Below are 25421 nucleotides of genomic sequence, written 5' to 3' on the forward strand. Positions count from 1 at the left end.
TGCGTGCCAGCCTAGAATACCTTGAAACCTTGGCATTAACGTTCTCATCAGAAATATTCCTGACCACCTTCCCATCTGCGTACAATCTTTTTGAGGCCCAGCCCCATAGAAAAAGGGTGGGAAAGAAGAATGAACACAGAATAGAGATTTCCCTTTTATACATATTGCAACAAGTTCTCCATAAAACATTCATCTGAAATAAATTAAAAAGTCCTCTTGCCACTCCCTCCAAACATAAAAAGGAGCCTACACCCTGGCTCCAACCCAGGCCACTCAAGGCCCTGATTGTGCATGGAAGAAAGTTAAGAATTGAGGGGCCCAAAGTCTGAGACAGGAAGGATATTTCCCTCCTCTGAAGTATCCAACAAGAAAGGTGAGGTGACAGCATGGGCCTGGGAGATGGCAGCCAACTCCTTGAGAAACTCAGGGAAAATGACTGCACAGTAGACAGCATTCTTGACTCGCAGAGCCTCACCTTGGCGCTCAGTGGCTCCACCCCGGGCGGGTAGAGCCGGAGTTGAAGCCCCAGGGGAGCCCCCACCTAGGCCAAGTCCTGTGCCATCTCTCCCAGGCTGATGAACCAACTGTGCTGCTTGCCGGGCCCTGGTTGGACTGTGTGCATGCCGCAGAAGCAACTCTCCCAAGGATGGCCTCCGGCTCTTCACTGCAAATAAACGGGTATCATGAAGGTGTGGAGGTCTGGCAAACTGCCCCTTGATCTAAGAGACAAATGTCCCCACCCTCTAGGTGCATGGACTTCTTGACTGCCTAGCCCCCTGCCCTCTATCCAGCCTCCACACCCAGCAAACCATCCTCAGTCTTCCCAATAAGTCAACACCTCAGCCACTTTGTTCCCAACCAAGATCCCTTCCTTTTCACCCTGAGGGATTCTGTTACCTCCCCTCTTTCCAGTCACTATTCTTCCATAACCTTATTTCTCCTTAGTCCACAACATGACTTTACTTCATGCTTTCTACCACTCTCCTGAATTAGAGTCAACCACTTCCACCTTTGCCCTGCCTATCTGTATTACCTGACCCCCATCCTCTGCTCCTTCAATACCCACAGAGGCTATATATGTACTCGTATCTTTCAGACACTCTTATCATTTCTATCGTCCTCCAAGATCTGCTCTCCTGTGCAACTTCACCTTCTACCAGTCCCTCTCCTATATTCACCAAAGCCCCCTTCCCACTAGTTGTGACCAGACAACTTCATGTTAGCTTGGCCTCAAATGAGCCACTTAAAATATTGACCTATCTCCTCTAATTCTCTAAATCCCTGGCTCTGGATCTACATTCATATCTAGACCCTACAATGTAAGGGTCTAGTCTCAAGTCTAGACCATGATATGGTCCCCATTCTCCACCTCCGATACTGACTACAGAATGATGCTAGTCAGATCTATTAAATTTGGCATTGAGAACCCTTCAAAACTAGACTCACACTCCTCCAACCTCTTCTCAAAACTCTCTAGACTCCACCCTGCTTTTGCATCTGCTCTTTCTGGAGCTCCAAGCTCTTGCCATGCTTCTGTAATCCCCTCTGTCTTAATTTTGTTCTCTACTGCTTTCATTCTTGGCTTCATTTCACTAGCCCCACCTCTAAAAAAATCTCCTGATTTGCCTTCCACTGACTTCCCATTTTACTGCCCTTATCATATTATATCAATAACTCATTTACATGTCATCTACCTCATTGTGTGCTAATCTGTGAGTTTAAGGGCTTGGGCTCTGTATCATTTACCTTTGTATCCCTGGGCCCTTCACAGAGAACACAGTACCAGGAATGTGGAAACAAGAAATATTCACAGTACTAGACCATCAGGAAATCATGCTAAGGAACTTCAACAGGGTCTTCACAGCTGTATAACAGCCCTTCTGGTACTCTCTTACCAACCCACGTACTTTTTTCCTTAAGCTCTATCTTACACTTGCTCTCTCCCTCTTGGCATATTATTGTGCCTCCTACTTTGATTAACAAACGACAACTTCAATTCCCTAACCTTCCCTTCCATACCTCACAACCCCTTTTGTTCATATCATTTCCTCCTTTGATCTCTCCTCATTTGACTCAAAGGAGGAAAAAAAATCTTTTCCTATCCAAAGTTAATCCTTTCCTGCTGCTCTGGATATCACACCACCTTTGAGACTTTGCTTCCTGGGTTATAACATTCCTCTAGTCTCTAGACTGTCAGCTCTTTGATGGCAGGAATCTCATCTTGTACCTCCCTGAGTCTCCTATACCAAAGACAATACATAGCACATATGGCAAGTGTTCCGATATTTATTGATGAAAAATCTAGATTTAAAATTTCACAGTAACATTTAACTCATCCTTCCTTGTACCCCACAACTACTCACCAAATTTTGCCAATACTTCCATCCCACTTCTACCTTATCAAACTCTTTTTATTTCTACTATTCTAATTCAAGCCTTAAAGGTCACATCCTGACTGCTTGACCTAACCATTTTTTTCTTAGCTCCAATTCACCTAGTACATGAATATACTAATCTCTGTACTCCCAGATCTAAGAACCTCCAATAGGTTCTCACTGCCTAAACGATCACAACTACCCAGCCCAAATACTATTCTGAGAACCTTCTGCTCTGGTCAAATCTTTCCAGCCTTACTACCAACTAAGTGTGCCACCACCTTCCAAATCCCCTGCTCCAACTAAATAGTTCATGCTGTCTCCTAAACAAAAGAATAAGGCCATCCCATGCCTTTACCTATCCAAGTCCTACCCATCTATCAAGGTCCATGTCAAATGCCATGTCCTTTACCAAGCTGTAACAATATCTAGCCTAGAGACTACACACTGTCCTCTTGCCTGTCTCCAACCATTAAAGCAGTTCTGCTGATTTGGCTCTTGGTAGACAGAAGTATATCATGTTCTGACCAGAGCCAGAGAACAAACACCAACACTCAAGTTCCCAGTACCCAGTACAAGGCTTCACCCTTAATAAGTGTTTAGTTAATCTAGGCTAATTAACTATGTAGGGAGGGTCAGGAGAGGGGGTGGAGTAGGCCTCACCGAGAGGATCAGAGCGGCGAGGAACAGGTCCAGCTGCAGGGCCCTCAGCCCAGTCCAACTTGCCACGAGCAATGAGGTACTTCTTGGCTTTAGAGAGCAATGCTGGGAAGTCCTCCTGGGAGGCTGCAAAACTCTCAATCTTATTCTTCACAGAGCCCAACACCTAGGAAGCACAATTTCATGACATTTCTGGGTAGTTCTGAACTGACACAGTCCTTTCTAGTCCCACTGGGCCTGTTCCCAGCCCCCAACAGTCAGTCCAGCTGCGGGCCTGGCCCACCATGGACCCTGGACGCACCCATGCATGCATGCATCGCACACCTGCAGCAGGGACTTGACACTGGGCTGGAAGACCATATTGGTGTTGAGCAGGAAAGAGCGGAGCAGGGGCTGGGGGTGACAGGCCAGCTGGGCCACCAGCCCTGTCAGCAGGAAGTTGACATAGACGGAGTTCTGCAGCATGTTCTCGAGTTTGGCAAAGAGCACAGCCATGAAGGGGCCTGGGGGAGGTGGGCACAAGGATACAAGACCTGAACACAATGCACATCGCACTTCTTCCAAAAATAAGAGACCCCCACCCTCAACAGATATAAATTATTTGTATGTCAAGCGTCTGGGTATGTTTAAATATCCTGTGACCACCTACTCTGGAGAAGATAAAATGGCAAGCACCACATGGACCCACAAGAAGAGTCCAGATACTAACATTACACACACTTGAGCTGAAGAGCCAGATCATAGGCTCTGGAGTCTGACCTGGTTTCAAATTTCAGCTTTACCCTTTACTAGTTATTGGATGAACCAAAATTCTCCAAGCATAATTTCCTACCTAGTAAAATAAGAAAATATACCCACCTTATAAGGTTATTAAGAGGATGAAAGAGAGAAGAACATAAAACATTTAGCCCAAAATCTAGCAAATTATAAGTATTCAATAATAACTATAAGCTACATAATATTTTCCAGTTTTGTTTTTTAAAAAGCTTCATCCAAGAGACACAACAGAAGAAAGAACAAGTGAGACAGTGATTAGGACCAAAAGGTAAATCAGGTTACACGCAAAACAGAGGATAACATTAGATTTGGGTCAAGAAGAAAGCAAAAAAAAAAAAAGTAACAAAGGCAAAGAAGGTGACTATATGGACCAACTTAAAGTCCAGAGAGAAACCTTTGGAGAACCAAAGAAGACAACGGCTCTGTTCAGGAGCTGGAAATCAAGAAGGTGGAGGAGAGAATCTGTAGGGGGGAAAAGAGCTTAGTTCAGAGCCAGAGAAAACCAATTCGGAGCAGACCCTGTGGTGGGGGAGATGATAACAGAAGGGATTAGAACAATCCACTGGGAGAACTGGTGTCAGAAAGGCCAGCGCCCCAGCACTAGCACCCCAGACCATCACAGTCTGTCCGATCAGGGATCTATGGGGGAAAGGAAGTGTACCTAAGAACTTCCCTATGAACTGGGACAGGAGAACAATGAAGAACAAGAAGCAGTGAATCCTGGAAAAGATTCTAGAATATTCTCCAATCCAGATGCACACAACTAGCCTTAGTTCCAAAACAAGTCTAGGTTAACAGGGTCCTAATATACCTCATAACTTTGTCTTTCTGTTCCTCTCATTTCCTGGCACTTTTCTAATAAGAGAAAATTCAAAGAGCTCAGATGAGTCTAAAAAGAAGTAAAAGGACAGAGCTTCAATTAATGCCTCAAAAACGTGGTAAAACCTGCACATCATCTTCTAGTGGTACTGAGTGGGAAGGGGCAAAGCAAACACAAAACAAATAAATGAAGAGATATATTTTCTGTAGTCTGCATGAGGGAGTCATCAGGACTCCAGAGCAGAATCCCTAACACTGTGCAAGCAGGATGGCAGCAAATCCCAGACCCAGTTAGAACAGTACTGATCAAGGCATGACAACTTGACTACAAACAACCAGAGAGGTAGGTGGTTGCCTTGGTCAACTAGTATCTGCCACGCACTCAAGAGATGATAATCCTCAGAAAAAGCTACCATGTGCTGAGTTCTCACAATGTACCAGCACTGTGGTAAGTGATTTACATGCATCAGTGGCACAGATGGGATCTTAACTCAAGGTAGGCCTAGTGCAAAGCACTACACTCCTTCCCATAGGTAGTATTTTTGTTCATTTTTCTTCACCCTCACACAGGGTGTGGAATAAGAACAAGAACCACCTGAGGGCTGGGCTGGATAGAAGTGTCTCTCAAACAAACAAACAAACAAAAGAAGAGTTAGCCCAGCCACTCAGATCAGGTCTAGCTCCAAGGGCCTCCTGAAAAGACCAAAAGAACTCAGCTGATGAGCTCAGGGCCACACTTTGCCATTTGCCCTAAAGTATTTCACTCTGTCTACTCCTTTACTATTAACCACAAATCCTTTAAAATGTTTTACTGGACAGCCATGGCAACCAACAAGATACAAGACAGGGAAGAGGAAAAACTTGAAATTGAGTCCATCTGTGAGGAGGATGGGAGAAAAGAGGCCAGGGCTGAGTAGTGGAAGAACACCAGAAGAGCTGATTCTGGGTCACAGAAGAGCTGACAGGACAGCTAAGACCCAGCCAGGTAACTGGTGGGAACAGCACGGTTTACAGACAGGTGCCTCATACACAGGTCAGAAGGTATGTCTTCCACATGGTTCAGATATATTGCTATGATTCACAAGGAAACACCAAACAGAGGAAAACTTGATCACAAATCCCAGGAAGTGGCCAGAGCGGGGAAGAGGAGGAACATGCTCATAAAATGGACATACACAGCTCAAACATAATTCAACACTCAAAAAGGCACAAGCATGGAAGATGGACACAGAGACACAAGTACGACATGGTATGTATCTGGAAGGAACCCAAGCAAAATGGATGAGGAGCTAGGCAAGTGCACAGAAATGACATGGCCAACAAGTCTCAGAAACCAGCACAAACAATGTTGAAAACATGCAAAGAGTACACAAAGGAAAAGGCCTAGGGTAAGTAGCTTACCAGTGAAGGGCTGGCTTGGCAGCTGGTTGAGAGTCCGCAAAGGGCTGCTGAGGAAGGGGCCAGGGGGCTCAGGGGGACAGGTGAAGCTCTCATAGGCCTCCTCCTCCTCAAGAGGTAGTGGAGGCTCTAGGGGAGACTCTGAGCCAGCCCCCCCATTGCTCAATGCCAGCTCCAGATCCCGGAGTTCCTGCCCAAAGCCTTCTAGTCCTGCCATGCCCTCAGGGGTGCCCTCTAGCAGTTCCCCAGCTCCCTCCTGTGGCACCCGACGAACTTTCTTGGCCCCCTCAGGCCATGGTCCTAGCATCCCATTGAGCTGAGGAGGAGGCAGGTGGCCAGGGCCCTCCCCTGCACGCCCAGCCAGCCCACCACTCCCCAGCTCCTCCTCCTCCCCTTCCCCCACATTGTCCCTGTCCTCCTCAGGCAGTAGGCTGCGTTTCTTAGTCCGGGAGCCAACAGGACTGGGCTCAGGAGGGGGCCGCTCGCCATCATAGGGAGCAGACCAGGTACGGCAGGCTCGGACACAGCGGTCCACACCACGGCGCGCCTCACGCAGATACTCCAGGTAATTGTCTTCCAGCTCACCAGGCTCCTCTGCAGGGCTGGGCCGTCGACTAGGGCTGGAGGCTGGGGATGCAGCAAGCCCTGGTGAGCGAGGAGCTGGGGCTGGGGACTCAGAGCCACCTAAACTCTGCTGTCGCAGGAAGAGAGCCAGACGAGATGGTGTGGAGGGCCGGGATACTGTCACCACAGAAGAGGAGTCAACACTTGGGCTTCCAGGGCCTGCAGATGGGAGAAAAGCATAAGTGGGATCAAAGAAACAGAGGTCCACGAGGAGGGATAAGACACATAGCAAAACTGAGAGAGAAGGCAATGAGGCAGCTGAACAGACTCCCCATCCTGCAAATGAAGCTTTTCCTCAACCACCACCCCATCTCACCACCACCAGCACCAAAGAAACAATGGAAAAACAAAGGAAAAAGACTGGATTAGAGAAGAACTACTTTGCTCAGAAGCTAAATTTCTTTGGTGGAGTTAAGGATCCATCTCAGAAGACCCCTCATGATTTCTGCAAAGATAGAATGCCACTCATGACCACTGCTATCCCCCCCCACCCCTTCCTATTAGACTGCCCCAGAATCCATGCCATACCCCTGGTATCCTCCCTTCTCCCTGACTCTCTGCTAAGCCCACCTCGTGCCCACGAGGCATGCTCTGGACGGGGTGGGCTGGGGGCACGGTGCCGACAACAGCGTGGGATTAGGGAGAGAAACTTGTCTGCTGCTCGTCCATATAGATCCACATCACGCACAGCTGGCTTCTGGCTCAGCATCACATGGTTACATGGGACAAGATACCTGGGAAATACAGCAGAAAAAAGACACATGCTGAATCAGGAAGGAGGGACAGCGTCTAGGGGAACATCAGGCCAATGGAACTGGTTCCAATAAGAAACATATGAGCAACCCAATACAATCCATCACCCCAGCAATCAATCACAAGGCCCTGAGGATTGATGATCCGCCACCCCTCAGCCCTGCCCCCACAGGTACCTGAGAACCAGCTGCAGCAGGACATCCTCACAGCTGAGGTTCAGTAGGGTCCTGAAGAGACTCAGAGAGACCATGCAGAGCTGGTGGGGGGAGGCAGGAGGGAGTCACCCTAAGAGCACTCTACCCTCCAAGATGTTTACCAAATGGGAAACCCCCCCAGCCCCAGGCCCAACCAACCACTCCTAAGTATGCACAAGGCCTAGCACATAATAACCATTCAATAAATGATCACATGTTTGTGGGCAAGACTTTACTGTTAATAGAGGAATGCACCATGTATCAAATTCGATGTATTTCTATAGACCATACACATCAGCAGACTCTCTAGCTATATTCACTGGTCAACAGAGATTCCAGCAATACTTAAATGCAATGAATATCCATGAAAAGAGACCCAAGGAAATGCTAGGACTGAATAAATGATGGGAGACAACAGCTACATGATAAATAGGTAAATGCCTGTCATGAGAGACTGTAGCAGCACCGTAAGAGAATGCCTACCAACGTGGGAACCTGGGAGACAGGGAACCCGGAAGAATACCAGCTGGGAAGTGGGCGGGTCTGTGAACAGGAGTCTGAGTCACTTCACCAACACCAGTGTTATCTCTCAGAAGGCAGGATAAAGAAAGCTCAAGGGCAGCTGACAGGAAAAGGAAAAAATAGGTGGGTCCACAATAGGAGAAACCTTTTGTTTTAGAAAAGGAATACAGGTGGTTAGCCCCTGGATAGGCAAAGAGAACAGACATGTGTAAGCTCTCCCTCACTCTTCTGAATCCCCACAGCACATTCTACAAGCTCCCCTTAGGGAAAGTATATCAGACACCTTGAGCTCCCTGAAGACAACTTTTGGGTCTTAGTCTAGGGCACCACCTACACAGTCTAGGTGCTCAACATTTACTAACTAATAATTAAAAGCCAGCGATAGTAAGAAACAGATGAGACAGTAGTTCACATTTTAGAGAACATAGATGTTAAGGAGGTTTACTCTAAATGACCATTTTAACTAGCAATGAAAACACTCAGATTCAATGGAAAGTAAATGCCCCCCCCCCACCAAGATGTCCAGAACCTATAAATTTTACCTTACATGGCAGAAGGGACTTTGAAGATATGATTAAGGCTAAGGAATTTGACATGGAAAGACAATCCTGGCTTATCATAGGTGGGCCCAACCAAATTACAAGAGTTCTTAAAAGCAAAGAACCTTTTCCAGCCCTAGCTGGTGTAGCTCAGTGGACTGAGCAATGGCCTTTGAACCAAAGGATCACAAGTTTGAGTCCCAGTCAGGGCACATGCCTGGGTTGTGGGCTGGGGACCAGTCGGGGGGTCAACCACACATTGATGTTACTCTCCCTCTCTTTCTCCTTCCCTTCTGCTCTCTAAAAATAAATAAATTAAAAAATTTAAAAACAACCTTTTCCAGCAAGGTCAAAAAAAGGAAGAGAGATTTTAATCATGAGAAGGACTCAGTCCACCACTGATGGCTTTGAAGATAGAAGGGGGCCATAAATCAGAAATTGGTTGGCCTTTAGAAGCTAGGAATGGTCCTCGACTGACAGCCAGCAAAAAAAAATGAGAATCTCAGTCCTGTAACTAACAATGAAATAAATTCTGCCAAAACCTGCACGAACGAGGAAATGGATCTTCTCTCCCAGAGCCTCCAAAAAGGAAAACAGCCCCACCAACACTCATCTTAGCCCACAGAGATCGTGTCAGACATATGACCTACAGAACTGTAAGGTAATAAATTTGTGTTGGTTTAAGTCACTATGTTTGTGGTTATCTTTTATTATTACAGCAACAGGAAACTAACACAAATAGGCACACAGACTGGCTAGTCAGTATGATTTACTTAAGTCACAAAAGAGGCTATAAAAGTTGAAAAGTCAGGCCAACATAATCAAGCTTAAAAAGGCAACACAGTGGGAAGGAAAGCATCTGCATGATCAGCATGGCATCCTGAAATCAGAAGAGATGTGGTTCCTCCAAGAGCCAGGAACCAAGAAGAAATACCCCAAGAACATAAAAGGCTCCTGAGACCAGGGGACCAAATGCGACACTGACAGTAATATATGTTAAAGACTAAAGTCAATGAGGGAGAATCAAAGAAGTGAGGATAAGATTAAGACAGAAGCAAGATGGATAGAGGCCAGAACAGAAAAAAGAAAATCAACCCCTAGAAGGAAACCAACTTTCAACTGTCCTGAAACATAAACAGGCATTCCTTGAGGTCAAACAGATATAAGACCATGGTCTAATGTCAACATAATGAGAAATAAAATTGTCTTATATCTTTGTAAAATTCAAGCTTTCACATCTATTCTCTATTGGTTTAAATCAAAAATTCTTAACCAAGACATGTATCATAATAACTTTCTGAAACATTTTTTAAAATATACATGTCATAGGCCTACTCCCAAAGATTATAACTCGAGATCTAAGGAAGAGCTTAGAATCTGTTTCTATAGTCATTGTCACTTTCAAATTTGAAAGTGTACATCTTGATTCAGAAACACTTGTCTGATCAGAGACTAGAGTATCTCACATATATATACCCTAACTTAGCTATTCGGAAATCTCACCTATACAAAACACATCTGGGAACCTCACCTACCTGGAACCTACTACCAAGTACCCCGATTATGTAGAACAGTTTTCTAGAACACTTAGTGATCTAAGAACTTCTGTTTTAAACACAAGGACCTATGAAACTCCAATTATTTGTAATAAAAGAAGGAAACACAAATGGTTCCAGAGCCAAAATAAATGCTAGGAAGTCCATGGCTAAATTAATGCTTTGTTCCCCCAGAAATACTTCAGGTCCTTATTATATGGAAACTATTTACTCCTATTTTATATGTATTTCTGATCATTGAAATCCAAAGTTCTTACCATGGTCTACAAGGCCAGGCATGATCTGAACCCTTCCAACTTCTCTACTTTCATCCAATTTCCTTCTCCCCTCACTCACTACACCTCCTGTCACACTGGTCTTTCACTTCCTCAAATACATTAAGGTCCTCCCTATTTGTTGACTTTTACATGCTGCTCCATCTGGCTAGACTGTTCTTCCACTTGCTCTTCAATAAGCTAACTCCCTCATGACCTTTAAGTCTCAACTCGATGTCACTCCTCAGAGAGGTTGTTTGTTTTTCTACTATGTTTGGTTTTTCACTACAATGACCACAATTTTCAATTATTTTAGTAACGTGTTTGCTAATAAGGATAATAAATTTGTGTTGATTTAAGTCACTATGTTTGGGTAATCTGTTATTACAACAGGAAACTAACACAAATAGTCAGGCACAGAGACTGGCTAGTCAGTATGATTTATTTAAGTTGCAAAAGAGGCTCTGGAAGTTACAAAGTCAGGCCAACATAATTAAGCTATACAGAAGGCTTCATGAAGTCATCAACCATGCCTACCTTGTTTACCATTATATACTGAGTACTAGAGAACATTATGGCACATAGTAAACAGTCGACAGAAATGTTCAAGAAGGAATGTAAGTAGGTAGGTAGATGGGTGCCCCAAGATATAGCAGTTCAAATGCAGCAAATCCAAAAGGGGAAAAAAGGTAAGCATACCAGCGGGAGCTGGGTCAGCTATCAAAGCAGACACAAAACCTAAAAAAGTGATCCTGAGTCACCCGCAACAGGCCACAGAGCACTACAGAGCTAAAAAGAACCTCATATCAATGCTACATCGCAAGTGTAGCACAATGTCAAAACCTACAGCCATAATGAGCAGCCACAGTCATCCACAAAAGGAAACTGTGTTCTAGAGTTACAAACTACAAAAGCAGGGGAATAGATTAAAATCTGTACCCAAAATGGTTAAAAGTTAGATAACTAGAAAGTAAATGCTGTCAACTTTAAAGTCAATTGCTGGAGACAACAGTCAAAGAAGGGCAGGAACACCATTCCAGAACAAAGGTCAGGGAGAGAAGATGGCTCTAAGCCAGGACAGAGGTAAAGGTCATACCCGAGAGTTGCTGCCAATACGGGCAACGAGGGTGTCAAGGATGGTGTGGGTGTCATGCCGGTGTAACAGCAGGAATCGCAGGAAAGTACGGAGCAAGGCAGGCTCTGAGATACTGCGTAGGAAAAGTTCCAGATAGGCGGTACTGGCGATCATCTCCTCCACAGAGGTCTGGACAAAGGGAAGGGAAAGTTTGGAAATTTAGGGTTTCCCTGAACATACACTGAGCTGTTTTCCCTGAGTTTTAAGGAGAAACCAGGAGCATATAGGGAAAGAAGGAAGGAGTACCTAGGCCACTGTTTCCCATATTGGCCTTGACATTGAAGTTGCCACCTGTTGGCCTATTCCCCTATTCTGTCTTGGTACCCATGACTCTCACCTTGTGCAGGGCAGGGCCCATGACAGGCACCAGGAACCCATTATGGATATAATCAACCAGTTGCTTCTGCACCAGAGGGTGAGCCACCTGTAAGGGTGCAAGAAGGAGGCAGGAGGATTGAGGGGAACAACTGTCTGAACAAAAGCAGAATGGTACAAGTAGGCACCCTACCCCCAAGATGACAGAAGAGCAGAACTCCAGAAAATGCACCCCCTCCCACACCATGTGCCCAGGCTAGACCAATTGGGAACCCCAGTCCCACCTGAATGACTGCATTGCAGAACTCTAGGGAACTCATGAAGAGCGCAAGGGCTGGCACTCCCAGCCAGTCCTCCCGTCGCAGGCAGTGCCAATCATCCCCTGGAACTTCAATCTTTCGGGGCAGTGAGGAGTACAGGGCACTCAGCCCTGTGGCCAGCACCTGTTGGCCATCCCCAAAGATAGGTTATAAAGGCTCAGACAATATAAAAGAGAGGAACAGGGGAGCTACTAGAGTTTTGATTGGAGTAGGGGAAGAGCTATTACCAGAGCAGGTATTTAATTACCCAATGTTTCAGTCATCCAGGAACTTTGGCCCATGAAGAAGCTTAGTATTTGGTCTATCCACCTAAGCCCATGTTTCATCCCCATCCCACCTCCAGGCACTGCTTTCAAACCCATGGGGCTAGTTTCTGAGGAAAGAGCCCTGATACAGAGACCCTCTCGATCCCCTGTCCAATGCCCACACACCATACCCTACCTCCCCCACATTCCAAGGGGTGCTAACCGGGCAGAAGTAAGAGTGATCTGCAATGTAGCGGCCCACGGTGGGGCTCCCAGCTGACAGAGCCATAAGCAGGAGTAGGGCATCACGGGCCTGCTGACCCAGGGTGCCCTCTCGATGGACGAAGGGAACAAGGAGAGAAAAGAGGAGGAGACGGGGAGCAGCTCCAGGCTCAGGAGGTGGCTGCAGGAAGAACTCAAGCAATGAAGGCTCCCGGGCCAGACAAACACACAGCTGGCTGAGAAGTAGCACCAGGCCTTCATCCAGTGCTGGACTACTGGGCACAGGGTGGCCACAGGCATCCAGCAAGGTCAGCAGAGCCTCACGAACTGGACCATGGCGCAACAGTGGCTGGCGAGCTTCGCTCACCAGCATCTCAAATAGTTTCAGTTGCTCAGCCCGCCGTTCTTCAACCCCATCCCCAAGCCCATCCCACTGAAGTTGCCATGCCAACACACGAGTTAGCAGATCCTCGCGCAGAGCAAACTCCAGAAGGGGCCCAGGGGCAGTGGGGGCTGAAGGGACTGCACGATCCTCTGCCAGCAGCGTCAACATCTGGTAAGTATGGTTGCACACGGCACTGAGATCATCTGCACCCCCAGGAGCTACCCGGGGGCCTTGCCGCTCCAAGATTCGTACCACCTGGACAACAGGACAGAAGAAAGAAGGAATCTAAGATGACTACAGTGATTAAATGGGACAATGACAGAATGCAGAGGTTAGGAGGACTCAGGAAGCCAGCAGACTAGGCCTTTTGGCATATAGTCCCCTACCTGGGACCAGTGATTCTTGAAGACCATAAGACAAGTCTCAGGGTCAGCCATGACAGGGGTCTGCAGATTGGCCCCTTGAGTTACACGGTGCCCAGGGCCCCGAGAGGCCAGTCGGCTCAGCCAGTTCATCCTTTCCATGAGGAAGGCTGGGCAGGGCCAGCAACCAGAGGACCACACTCTGAGACTTCGCCAGCTGGAGGCCTTCTCCACTTGTGTTTCCAGTCAGCTTCATCCGGTCTGTAGGAGCCAGCAGCTGTCCATGGAGCCAGAAGACACCCAGGCTGGAGTGGCAAGCCCAGAGGTTACTGACCAGTCCAGACTTGCAAATCTACTTCAAAAAGAGAGAACGGAAGAGGTCAACAGAAGTTTGCCACTCTCCACTACCCAGCAGAAAGAACTCAGAACGACTAGTCCACTGAAAACTCCACAAATACACACACACACAATGAGCAGCTTAAACTTAACATATCTAAAACAGAACTCATTTCTACCACTAAACTTATTATGCCCTCAGCCTTCTCTATCTCCATAATAATCAACATTCACCTACACACTCAGGCCAAATTCCTGGATGTCATCCTCATTTCTTCTCCTTACTTCTAATATCCAGTTAACCAGCAAACTCTTATCATCTCTACCCTCAAAACAGGTCTCACTATTGTAACAGCTTCCAATTTGGGATCCATGCTTCCAGTCTTCTCCCCTGAGAGTCTATTCTTCACACAGCAAACAGAGAGTGTTATTTTTTAAACCTAAATTTTCTATCTCTTCTGCTGAATACCCTCCAATGATTTCCTATCACACCAGTCATTATCCAAATCCCTTACCTTTGCCTACAGAACCCTATATAATCTAACCTGTGTAACCTGCTACCATACTCTTCCTCACTCAGACTTCACACACACAAGCCTTTGTGAATACTTCCCCATTCCCTGGGCCTGGAATGCTCTTCTGATCTTCACATTACTCCCATCTCTCAGGTCTTTCCAAATGCCATCTCCTAGGAGAGGCCTTACTCAACAATTCTATCTAAATAGCACATCTTCCCACCTTCACTCTCTTGCTGCCTAATCCTATTTTCTTCTTAGCAATTTTCACTACCTGAAATTATTTATTTGTCTATATTCCCCACTAGAAAGTAAGTTCACAGAGAGCATGGTTTATGTTTTATTTACCATTGTGCCTAAAGATTCAATATTTGTTGAATGTGTGAATACTTAAGTGAATTGAGTGAATGAATGAACAAACTGATGAATGAACAAATAAACAATCAAGAAACCCAGTCCTGATCTGACTCCAGCCCTCTTGTACTGTTGAGGAATAAATTTTATTCTGCCTATCACTATTATTCACAATTCCCTCCTTAGAAACCTGCCCAGCAGGAAATGGGCAAACAGACCTTAATTGTCTGAATTGTCTGAATACTCTTTAAAGGTAGAAATGCAGAACCAATAAAAGAATAGAACAATGGACACACTCCTATGTACACACATATTCCCCTCTCCTGTCAGACACCCATACTCACTCCTGGGGACATGACATGACACCCTCACTAAAGAAAGGGGAAAAGTACCAAAAGAGCTGTTGGCTCACAGTTCCTCGTCTTTCACACCCACCACACCCCTCAGCAATATTGTCTCTCATAAAAGCAAAAACTTCAGAGGAAAGGTGTGGTTTAGTTGTCCTTCCTCTTTATACTCAACAAGAGCTGAAGAAACCCAGGGACCTGGCAATAGCCCCACACTGCCATCCCCTTCAACCCAGATACTCTCCCTCATCACTACCAGCTCACAACCAAAGGAATATAGCAACTGTGCTTAATGAAACCCTCTATAGGACAGGAGACAGTCTTATAAAGAGTGGAACCAGTCCTAAATAGCAGACAGGACTCACTGACAAAGTACTGGGCACTTTGCTACACATAAGCACTAGAAACATGGAGATGAATAAAAACTGCTGGGAAGCATTTAAAAAATTCTAGTAAATATTATAAACACAAGCACCGTATTTTTCAGACCACAGGACACACCTAGGTTTTTGAGGAAAATAGGAAACAAATTTTTGAAGCAAAAAATGTGGTAAAATATTTAATAATATAAATAACATAATATTTTACCAATGTAAATGTAAAGCTACATTTGGACTGTAAGACACACCCCTATTTTCCTTTCAAATTTATGTGTGGGTAAGAAGGAGGGAGAAACGTGCATCTGATAGCCCAAGAAATACGGTATTTATAAGCATGGGGGCATGAAAGAAAGCAACTAATTCTGCCTGGGAGGTTATATGAGGATTTCAGAAAGGTTGTATCTGACTTAAATCTTCAATGATAGATACAGGCAACAAAGAGAGCAAAAGGAAAGGCCTTGTTCATACTGAAAACGGTATGTACAAAACTATGGCACTATGAAAGAGCATGACAAATCGGAAGAACAGTTGCAAATTTGGTGTGGCTTACAGACTATATAGAGAAGAAAGATATAATACTGAGTTGAAGAGTAAATATGGGTGAACGTTATAATATCACTGAATACCATGCTAAGGAGCTTGGGTTTTATCTATGGACACCCTGGAGACAAAGGTTGTTAAACAAGGAAATGACAAGATCAAATTTGCCTTTAAAAATATGTCGAATAGCAGTATAAGGTGGAGCAGAGAAACAGATGGCAATGGACAGTTTATAAGCGTCTGTTTCAACAATCTTTTTTTTTTTAAAGACAGTATAAATTAAGCTGGTATGGTCAAGATTAGAAAAGAAAAGGTAAATCTGAGATTCACCTCTATCTTAGCATGTCCCACACTGAAATTATTTATATCTCTAATATCTCTGCCATTAATAGCAAGTTCCTTAACAAACTGACCGTATCATTCATTCTTCTTTGAAGGTCAGTGGAAACACAGTGCCTGGCATTCAAATATGCCTGTGGAACTGAATGATGACTTTAAAATAATTATAACACCTAACATATATTGAGTACTTATTATGTGCCAGACTCTATTCTAAGCACTACATATAATAACTCACTTAAACTTCATAAAAACACCAGATATACTATTACCTCCATTTTACACATGAGGAAGCCTAGAAAGGTTAAATAAACTACCAAAGCTAGCTAGCCAATAAGCGCAACTGGGATGCATATGCAGAAAATCTGCCTCCAGATTTAACTTACTCATGAAATAGAAGCAACAAGACACGGTAAATGAATGGAGGATAAGAGAAGACCCTAATATGAAGTATAGGAGACTCAGTAAAACATAATGCATTAACAGACCAGGAACAAATAACAAAGGGAACTGTGTTTCAGAAAAGAGAATGAGTACAGTTATAGACATGTTAAAGTTTTGACACACATACAGAATATCCATGATGTCCAGAAAATAAGTAAAAATATTATATTTGAGGTCAAGAGTGAAATCAAAACTAGAGATATAAATCCAGGAGTCATCAGTTTGGCAGACAAAGCTATGAAAGTGGATGGAATCATCCAGAGATCAGATCATAAAAAGAGCTGAGGGTGACATCCTTGGGAAAACCAGGATTTAGAAAAACAAAGGAAGAGGGCTCAAAGAAAACTATGAAGTCAGCCATAAATGGAAGGAGAAATCCAAGAAACAGTGGTAATCTAGAAATCAAGGGGAAAAATGTTTCAAGAAACTGAAGGTTCCCACAGTGTATAGTTTACAGAGAGATTAAGGAGTACAAAGACAGAAAATGATAAATTGGTTTTAGCAATCAAGTTTTAGATAACCTTAGCAAAGTAACTGGTTAAAGAATGACTACAAGCCAAAGATGAGTAAGATACAATTTCAGGAAATTCCATAATATAGAGAATGAGGAATAGAGGGCAACAGTTCAAAAAAGCTGAGAGGGGTGGTGGGGAGTCCAGAGAATTTTTATTTGGTTTGGTCTGGTTGTAGAATGGGGAGCCTCAAAGGTATTTGTCAAGTTAGGAAAAGAAATCTGAAAAAAATAACAGGTGATGGGTAAATAAGATGGGAATAACTGACAAAAAATAAGGTACAGGATTAGTCAGAGAAAAAGAGGTATCCCACTTTCTCTAAGAAAGGAGGTCAACAGAAATAAATGAAGGATAGGTGCCACTTCAGGTTAATCCCAAATCTGAAAGGGGGAAGCAAATATCTACCACTACCACCCCCAGCCAACCTTCCATCTATCATTCACCCAAGACAGTGGGGGCTGGGGAAAATGAGAAGGGGTGAGAAGGTGACAGAGCCAAAGAATGGAAGCTCTGTCTTTCACACATGGTTCCCTATAAACCATCAAAAACAGTTACTCAAACTACTATCAGCAGCAGGAATACACCAGAAAAGGTACTTACCCATCATCTGCCCAAATACTTACAGTCCCAAGTAGGCATGGGATGAAGAAGGCAAAGCCAATAGCTGAAAATCTTGGTAAGAAGTCTCATGTTACCAACCTTACTAGCCCACTCACTGTTATTAGCCCTGAGATACTGGATCATCCCTGTTGGAGTCCTTAAACTCTGCCCATACCTCTGTAAACATCAACCCTTTATTAAATTGTCCCATACTCAATCTATGCCATCTGTTTGTTACCTGCAAAGACCCTGACTGAGACAACAGTATTGTTGTTTACAGACCACTTTCTCAATCACATCTCATTTGAGGACTGAAAATAAATAGACACCCTATGGTCAAGCAGGAGAAACACAAAGAAGTAGGTAAAGCATGAGTTCTGGAGTCCCTCAAAGGCTTGAATCTCAGTCCACCACTTTCCAGCTATAAGACCTTAAATAATCACTTCACACACTGGAGCCTCTCAGTTCCCTTATCTATAAATTTCTGATGAAATAAGTATTGTTACTGTTTTAGGAATTAAATAAGATAACCTATGTCCCACTCCAGGCATAAAGGCCAGTGCTCCACAAATGACATTTACCTTTCCCCACTTCCCAATCCTGATCCTGTTTGACTGAGATTCCCTCACCTCTGACTGAGAGGAAAGATGTAACCTGCCCTAACATGTCACTCCTCACCACCTCACACTCACACCCCAGTCAGCTGAAGGAAGGCCAAGTATCCAATCTCAGCAAAGCAAGGCGTTAAAAGTGTCCAAAACTAAACTGCCTCCAGCTACTAGAACTCAGTTCCAAAGATTAACCAACCTGCACTGCAATGTACCTGGGTGCCCCCTTCTGTTCCACTGGTTAACCACCAAAGGGCACTGCTCACAGACCCAAGGGGGACTAGCCCCCAGTACCTTTCCTCACCCCCACCCCCTCTCTTTACAAAGAACCCAAGGACAAGAGGCAGGCTGGAATCAGTGTCTCAGAACCTAAAAGCTGACACTTAATCTGTTCACGTACTACAGAAATATAAGAAATCATGGTCTGGTACCCCTCCTCACCTAGTTAGACTTCCTCACTCCCTGTTAACTCGGTCAAGTTCAGAACAAGACAAAAAAAGATTATGGAATCCCCACCCTATTACTGTGCCTCTTTCTCCCATAGCAAAGGCTAGGAAAAAGGGGGACCCCCCCACCCCCTTTACAGATTTACCTTCAGGCTCCAGCCACGGGGGAAAAAAAGTGAAGGAGGAGATGATGTTTCAGACCCACAAAAAGCCAAGATTAGGCACTCACCTAGAGCCCAAAATACAGCCTCACAGGCACACTCAGCCAGTGTTCACCAACCTTGGAACAGTAACCACAAGGCAGGAAGTGGCTCAGTCTCACTTCTGAACCTTTGCCCTAGGAGAAGCAAAGAAAAAAGGGGAGGTGGGGGTAGGGATACACCTGCCAATACCTACAACAGACAGAAAGGGATCAGAATGACCTTCTAAGAGCAGGTCAGTAAAATCCTAAGGCTTCTCTTCCTAAACAAGATGACTGCTATTGATATAAGAAGTATGGATGGGCTGTGACCCTAAGTAGTGAAAGCAGAAAAACTGGATTAAAACCTCATAGAAATAGAAATCGGGGGATGGGGTACGACTACTTCAAAGAAGCCTAACAACCTAGAGCTCAGCTTACATAACTTGTCTATCCCTCCGTCTACATGTATAAGACAAATGGCCTATCAGTGTACAGTCCCAACTCACTACTTCACCTCTCCCCAGTTTCACCTCTCCCCAGTACGACCTCTGCTTCTTACAGGGAATGCTCTCATATGACTGCAGCACAGCCCTTGTAACTCACAATGAGAATCACACTGTAACTCCCCTTTACAACAGTGAATACCCATGTCACATACACATGGTTACCTCTACCCGTGCTGGGTGAAGGTGACAAATATGCCATCAAAAGGAGTGAGGCTGAACTAAATCTTAAAAATCAGGAAAGTTCAATGAGCAGAGAAGAAAAACCATTCCTAGTAGAGGAAGCAGTTTGTGATTTCAAGGCTCAAAAAAAGTAACAAGTTTGTTTAAAAAAACTGTGAACAATTTATTCAGGCTAGAACAAAGTAAGGAGTGGCAGGAGATGAGGCTGGAGAGGTGAGTTGAGGCCAAATGATGCCACATTAAAGAATTTGGATCTTGTCCTATAAAACACAAAGAGCCAAAACTTTTTAAACTGAGGAATTCTGTGATCAGATTTGTATTTTTAGAAAGATCATTCCAGGGATGAACAAAAAAAAAAAACAAGTTTGAAGGCAGGAGACTGTTGGGGGCAAAATGAAGTACAGATGAGAGATGAAGAAATTAAAGCTTTAACAATGAAGCTGTAGCAATGGAAATAGAAAAAGAGATAACAAAACAGAAAATATATTACGATTTTAATGACTGATTAAATGCAAGGGGTGATGGAGCAGAAAGAATGGAAGATGACATGGAAGTCCTTGCCTGGATTGAGATGGGGCATAAGGTGAAAAAGCAGGCTTTCAGAGCAAAGACAATGACTTCTGTTTTGGACATGTTAAATTCGAGATACATCTGGAGATACATTGGAGCTCACTGAACAGATATAATTAGAACATAGGGAGAGACTGAGATAGATACAGAGATGTAATCACCTCATTATCATATATTTTCGTACTTTATTCTCCTTCTAAATTTAAATTATTTTTTCATGTGTCTATCTTTCCTAACCAGATTGAGAATTCCTTAAGACCTCAGAGGACCATGTCTTATTTACCTTGTTATCTCATAAAATGTGAGCATCACAAGGGCAGACTATATGTTAAAGTATTTGCTGAATAAAAGGAATTAATATATGAATTATGAATTTGTTCTCCCAGCACTTGGAAGAATGCCTTGCACTAGCAAATGTGGAATAGATGGTTACACGCGTGTTTCCATCTCTACATCATCACCCTCATCTATTTCATCTTCTCAGATCTACCACGAAGCTATATGTCCATTATATTTAATGTACTATTCAATAAGGTTATATTATTCAACAAAGAATTCAGTGTAGCAAATAATAATAAGCTTACCAAACCCAGTGATTTCTCCACAATAACCAAGAATTTAGAATAGTCCCAAAGAACCCTCTGACATAGCATCCTATCACTATCATGATGTGATCCAGATATTATGCATACCTGTTCCTATGTCACTGCCACCATATTAAGCAGACCCTCATCCCTATGTCACCCTCAGACTACCTTTCATATTTCATCCATTACAAATCATACAAAATGCTCCCTGCCACTATAATGTCCCTCATGTCATCATAACCCTTCTTATACATCATGTGCCTTTTGAGTCCACATCACCTACACTCTCTATTACAAACTTTCTTTCTCCAAGTCACTCTCAGTCTCAGGAGACCAAACTTTGGACTCTGGCACTTTATTACTATGTGGCCTCTGGCTTCTGAATTTGATTCCTCATCTATAAAATAAGAACTCCTGCCCTTGTCTATTTCACAAGGTATCTATGTAAATCCAGTAAAATGTGAGATTGCTTTATAAAGCATAATGCTGTTCAGAGATAGACGTTATTTAGAATTATTCTATAAAGACAAGCTTCCTCACCATAATACAACAACCACATCAACACTCTAAATTTCTGGAGTTTACTAACCAGTGGAAGTATTTTTTAAATATTAAAATGTTGGAGTGTTTTTTAATGTTGACAAATAAGACCATTTTTTAAAACCCTCCATCTTTTATTACCATTACTTCATTAGTGGGAGAGCACTTTAACACCAAAATAGAAATAATAATCTCAGATTAAATTTTTTATGAAAAATTCATGTTTCATATGTTGTCTTTCTCTCCTTCCACCTTGGGTGGATGAAAACTTTATCATGGACTGACAAAATCCTTGGCCCAGTGTTTAAGAATCACTGCTCTAAACCCTGTTATGATACATGTAGGTTCTATAGGGTTCTGAGAGTCTGGACAGGTTGCCAAGAATTCCGCCAGCATGAAAACTTTTTTGGCCTCCAGAGAAAAGCAATGAAAACATACCATGGAACAGAATAGTAGTTGGTTCTGATGCTGAGTCTCTGGAACAGAATGGGAACTTCGGCTGCCCCCAATTCTCAGAGAAGGGTCTGGGTAGGAAAGCTCTAGCTCTTCCTGATGATGAGGAAGGTGTCTAGGCCTTGTGGCAGACTGTCAGCAGAGATGAAAATGTATTGGTGTGAAACTAATTCGCTATCATCACTGAGTGTCAATCCTACTTTGCAGAACTTTCAAATTTTTCATATGTATGTGGGTTGGCAGGGAGATAGGGACCTGTAAATGCTAATAAAGTGATGCCAGTATCAGGTCGTGGAGGAAGGGATAAAATACAAAGGTATAGGACAAAACTTCTGAGGGTAAGAGAAATGTTTAGTACCTTGAAAGTGGTTTCGTATATGTAAACATGTCAAAATGTCAAACATGTACATTTTAAATACAAGCAGTTTACTGTACATAAATTTACCTCGTTGGTCTTTTTTTTTTTTTTTTTTACTGTAAAAATATGAAAGCAAAGCCTGTTTGGGAACCTAAATATAATGTTGTATGTAACAAACCATGTGACTTCCCTGAAAGTAGAATTAACAACTGAACGTGGTTAATCCAATATATATGATAACCATCAAAGCCCCACAGCTCAGCATAGGTGAAGGGCAGCAGAAGAGTAAGGCTACCCAGAATCAGATGGAAAGAAAACAAAAATAGGCAGTCACAGCCCTAAAACCTCCATGAGAGAGACCATCGTCAAGCTTGCAGTCCCAAAGAAGAACCTGAGGGTATAGGGGTCCCAGTGATTACTCTGTTGAACACTAAGCCTCAAAAATGATTTCATAGTTATTCTCCCCCATGGTGCCTTCTTTTTTTTTGTCCTCCCAAATATGTAGGGCTCACAGGAGCTGAAGGGCCAAGTGCACACTTTTACCCAAGCTGTTCTACTCAGTCTACGACTACTACTCTCAATGGCCAGGGCAGTCCCCTGAATGAGACTTCAGAACCAAGCTCTCACCCTTATCCAAGTATCAGTACCCTCAGTCCTTCCTCCCATTCCCTGCCCTCAACTCCCTCACCAATTCACCAGCAGCCCAGACGCTCCAGCCTCAGCCCTTTCCTCTCCCCCACCCTACACGGGCCTCACCCCCACACTCAGGTCCCGGCGCTGTCCCTCACCCCCCGCCCACAGGAGCCCCAGCCCCTCCTGTTCACAAGTCCCTTCCACTTGGCCCTTTGGAAAGCATTGCACAGTCCCTCATACAAGCCAGTCCCTACCTGCCCACCTACTCCTAGGCTCTAACCCTGATCCGCTACCTGAGACTCGGCCCCTCACCAGATGCCAGCCCCCCGCCCTGTCGCCCCACAACCCATACAGTCACCAAAACTGGGGCCGTCATGCCCCACTCTCTCATCCCCTCGCGTGCTGTCGGAGCCCTCTGGCCCATACACACCGCTCACTCACGGAACTCCGACCCCAACCAGGCCCGACTGCCGCGGAACCGCTAGGTGAGTTCAGGCCGCCGCCATCACTCCTCAGACGCATCAGCCGCGCCCCGCCCCGCGCCCAGGGCCCCACGCAATCCGCGCCCCCGCGCAATACACGTAACCGCCCAGAGACGCACTACTGGGCAATGGCGTGCCAGCTCATTGGCTGGACCGGGCCTCAGCCAGAGCGTCGATACCTGTTTCCCGGCAACGACGGAGCTCATGGGCGGGGCCGCCGACGGCCCGGCGAGAGCCGCGCTGTGCCTCTTCCCCAGAACCCGCCTCCTCTTGCTGTACACCCCGCCCCTCAGAAGGACTCGATCGTGTTGTGGAAAGATCTGCGGGGAGGTGGAGGCCGCTGGACTAGAGGTGGAGCTTGGGAAGGAAAGGTTGAACCTGAGGGCAGAAGGCGGGACCTAAGAAGGGAAGCGACTTTAAGAGCCCAGGAAAGACCGGGGAGCTGAAACTTAGGAGAGAGCTAGGGGCTAGCACGAGAGGGACAGTGCCACGGGCGCTGGGCTGTGTTTGGGGTGGAAGGGTGGGCATGGAAGGGGCGGGGTTAGCGCGAAAGTATAAGTCTGAGTGGAGGTGTCACCAGGTGGGCGGTACGTGTTGTAAAGGGGGTACCAGAGAGCGCTGACTGCTAACAGTTTAGGTCAGCTTTGCTCCAACCGTTTGCATGGCTTGAATAGTACCTCTGGGCTCTGACCGCTCCTTTCGGCTACTCAACACCTGCACTCAAGAACATGGAATAAACGTGTCTATGTCAGGAGGGATTCCAGAACGATTAGGACAGGCCTAGGCCCTCCAGGACTTCAGCTCTTTAACCAAACAATTGCAACATAATGTAGTTAAGTGCTGTGGAACAATAGCACATGATGTGATTTGTGTCTAGAAGCTGAGGAACAAGAAGGGCGCAGGGACTTGGGGAAGCCTTCCAGAAGGAGATGATGTCTGAGCAGCCTTGTAAAACAAACAAGACTAAAATAAACCAAGAGATATGAAAGTTTCAGATAACGTCTGTAGTTTAGTTGAAAGTATTGTATCAATATTAATTCCTTGGTTTTCATTGTACTCTGGTTATATAAAATGATAACGGGAATGTGGGTAAGAAGTTTACAAGAACTTCCTGTACTATTTTTGTAACTTTTCTGTAATTTTTAAATTGGTTGAAAATAAAAAGTGTTTTTAAAGAAATGGAAGTTTCAATTCATAGGATCAGCACACACCTAGGCAAGGAAGAATGGACAACATGTCAAGGGTGCCCTCGGAATTACAATCAGTTACAGCATGTCCGGAGCCTAGGGAACATATAAAGGAAACACTGTGAGATGAGGCTGAAGACAGGGACACAGGTCGGTTACTAGAGAACTTTGTAGGCCATGTTAAGAAGTTTAGATTTTATCCTTGTTATAATAGAGAACTGTGAAAGAATTTTATCCATGGTGAGATTGGTAATGCCCAAATTTGAGTAGTAAGGATGCAGAGAAATGGACATGTGGAAAATGGACATGTGGACATTAGAAGGTAGGTCACCAGGACTTGATGATTGGATGAATATGAAGGGAAAATAAAAGAAAATTAAAAACTGATGCTTAATTTATATGTTTAAACACAGCCAAAATTAAACTAGAAGTCAGGATAGTGATTACTGTTGGAAAAGCATTGACTGGAAATAGAGTGGGACTCTTGATGTTTGTGCTGGTTACATGGGTGTGTTCATGTTTGTGAAGTTCATCAAACTGTATACTTAGGAAATGTGTACTTTTCTATATGCATATTCATTATGATTGCTATGCTGTGAAACAAACTGCAGACTCAGTGGTATAAAACAATGGCCATTTTATCATGCTCAGATAATCTGTGCATGTCGTACAGCAGGAATGGCATGCCTGCTCTATGACATCTAGGAAGTTCAAATTCCCGGGGTGGGTAACTTGAGGCTTCTTCGTTCACATGTTTGATACCTGGGCTGGGACAACTCAAAGGTTGAGCTCAGCTGGGACTGTCAAACAAAGTACAGACAGTGTAACTAGTTTCCAAGAGGAGCCATCCTGAAAGGGAGCTTCCAAA

The 25421-nt window shown here is 44.5% G+C and overlaps 1 protein-coding gene across 10 annotated transcripts; it reads right to left on the reverse strand.

Moving 5' to 3' along the window:
* Window positions 1–141: 141 nt before the first annotated feature.
* On the reverse strand, window positions 142–23420 carry FHIP1B (FHF complex subunit HOOK interacting protein 1B). 10 transcript variants are annotated; one of them, XM_053662817.1, is made up of 14 exons: window positions 23315–23420; window positions 21879–22025; window positions 19106–19213; window positions 13480–13810; window positions 12710–13348; window positions 12206–12364; window positions 11944–12030; window positions 11568–11735; window positions 7583–7662; window positions 7224–7387; window positions 6033–6812; window positions 3360–3538; window positions 3039–3201; window positions 142–664 (listed from the first exon to the last, which is right to left on the reverse strand). In XM_053662817.1, exons 4-14 carry the CDS (start codon window positions 13615–13617, stop codon window positions 303–305), a joined length of 2919 nt encoding a protein of 972 aa, XP_053518792.1. In that variant the 5' UTR covers window positions 13618–13810; window positions 19106–19213; window positions 21879–22025; window positions 23315–23420; the 3' UTR covers window positions 142–302. The 10 variants fall into 10 exon arrangements, with proteins under 10 accessions (XP_053518792.1, XP_053518791.1, XP_053518798.1 ...); XM_053662816.1 differs by lacking the exon at window positions 19106–19213; XM_053662823.1 differs by lacking the exons at window positions 19106–19213; window positions 21879–22025 and having other exon boundaries at window positions 6615–6812; window positions 13480–13807.
* Between the last annotated feature and the right edge of the window lie 2001 nt (window positions 23421–25421).

The sequence above is a fragment of the Artibeus jamaicensis genome, unplaced genomic scaffold (genome assembly GCF_021234435.1).
Source record: "Artibeus jamaicensis isolate MK-2021 breed Jamaican fruit bat unplaced genomic scaffold, CSHL_Jam_final contig_2962, whole genome shotgun sequence".
In the NCBI taxonomy this organism is placed as follows: Eukaryota; Metazoa; Chordata; class Mammalia; order Chiroptera; family Phyllostomidae; genus Artibeus; species Artibeus jamaicensis.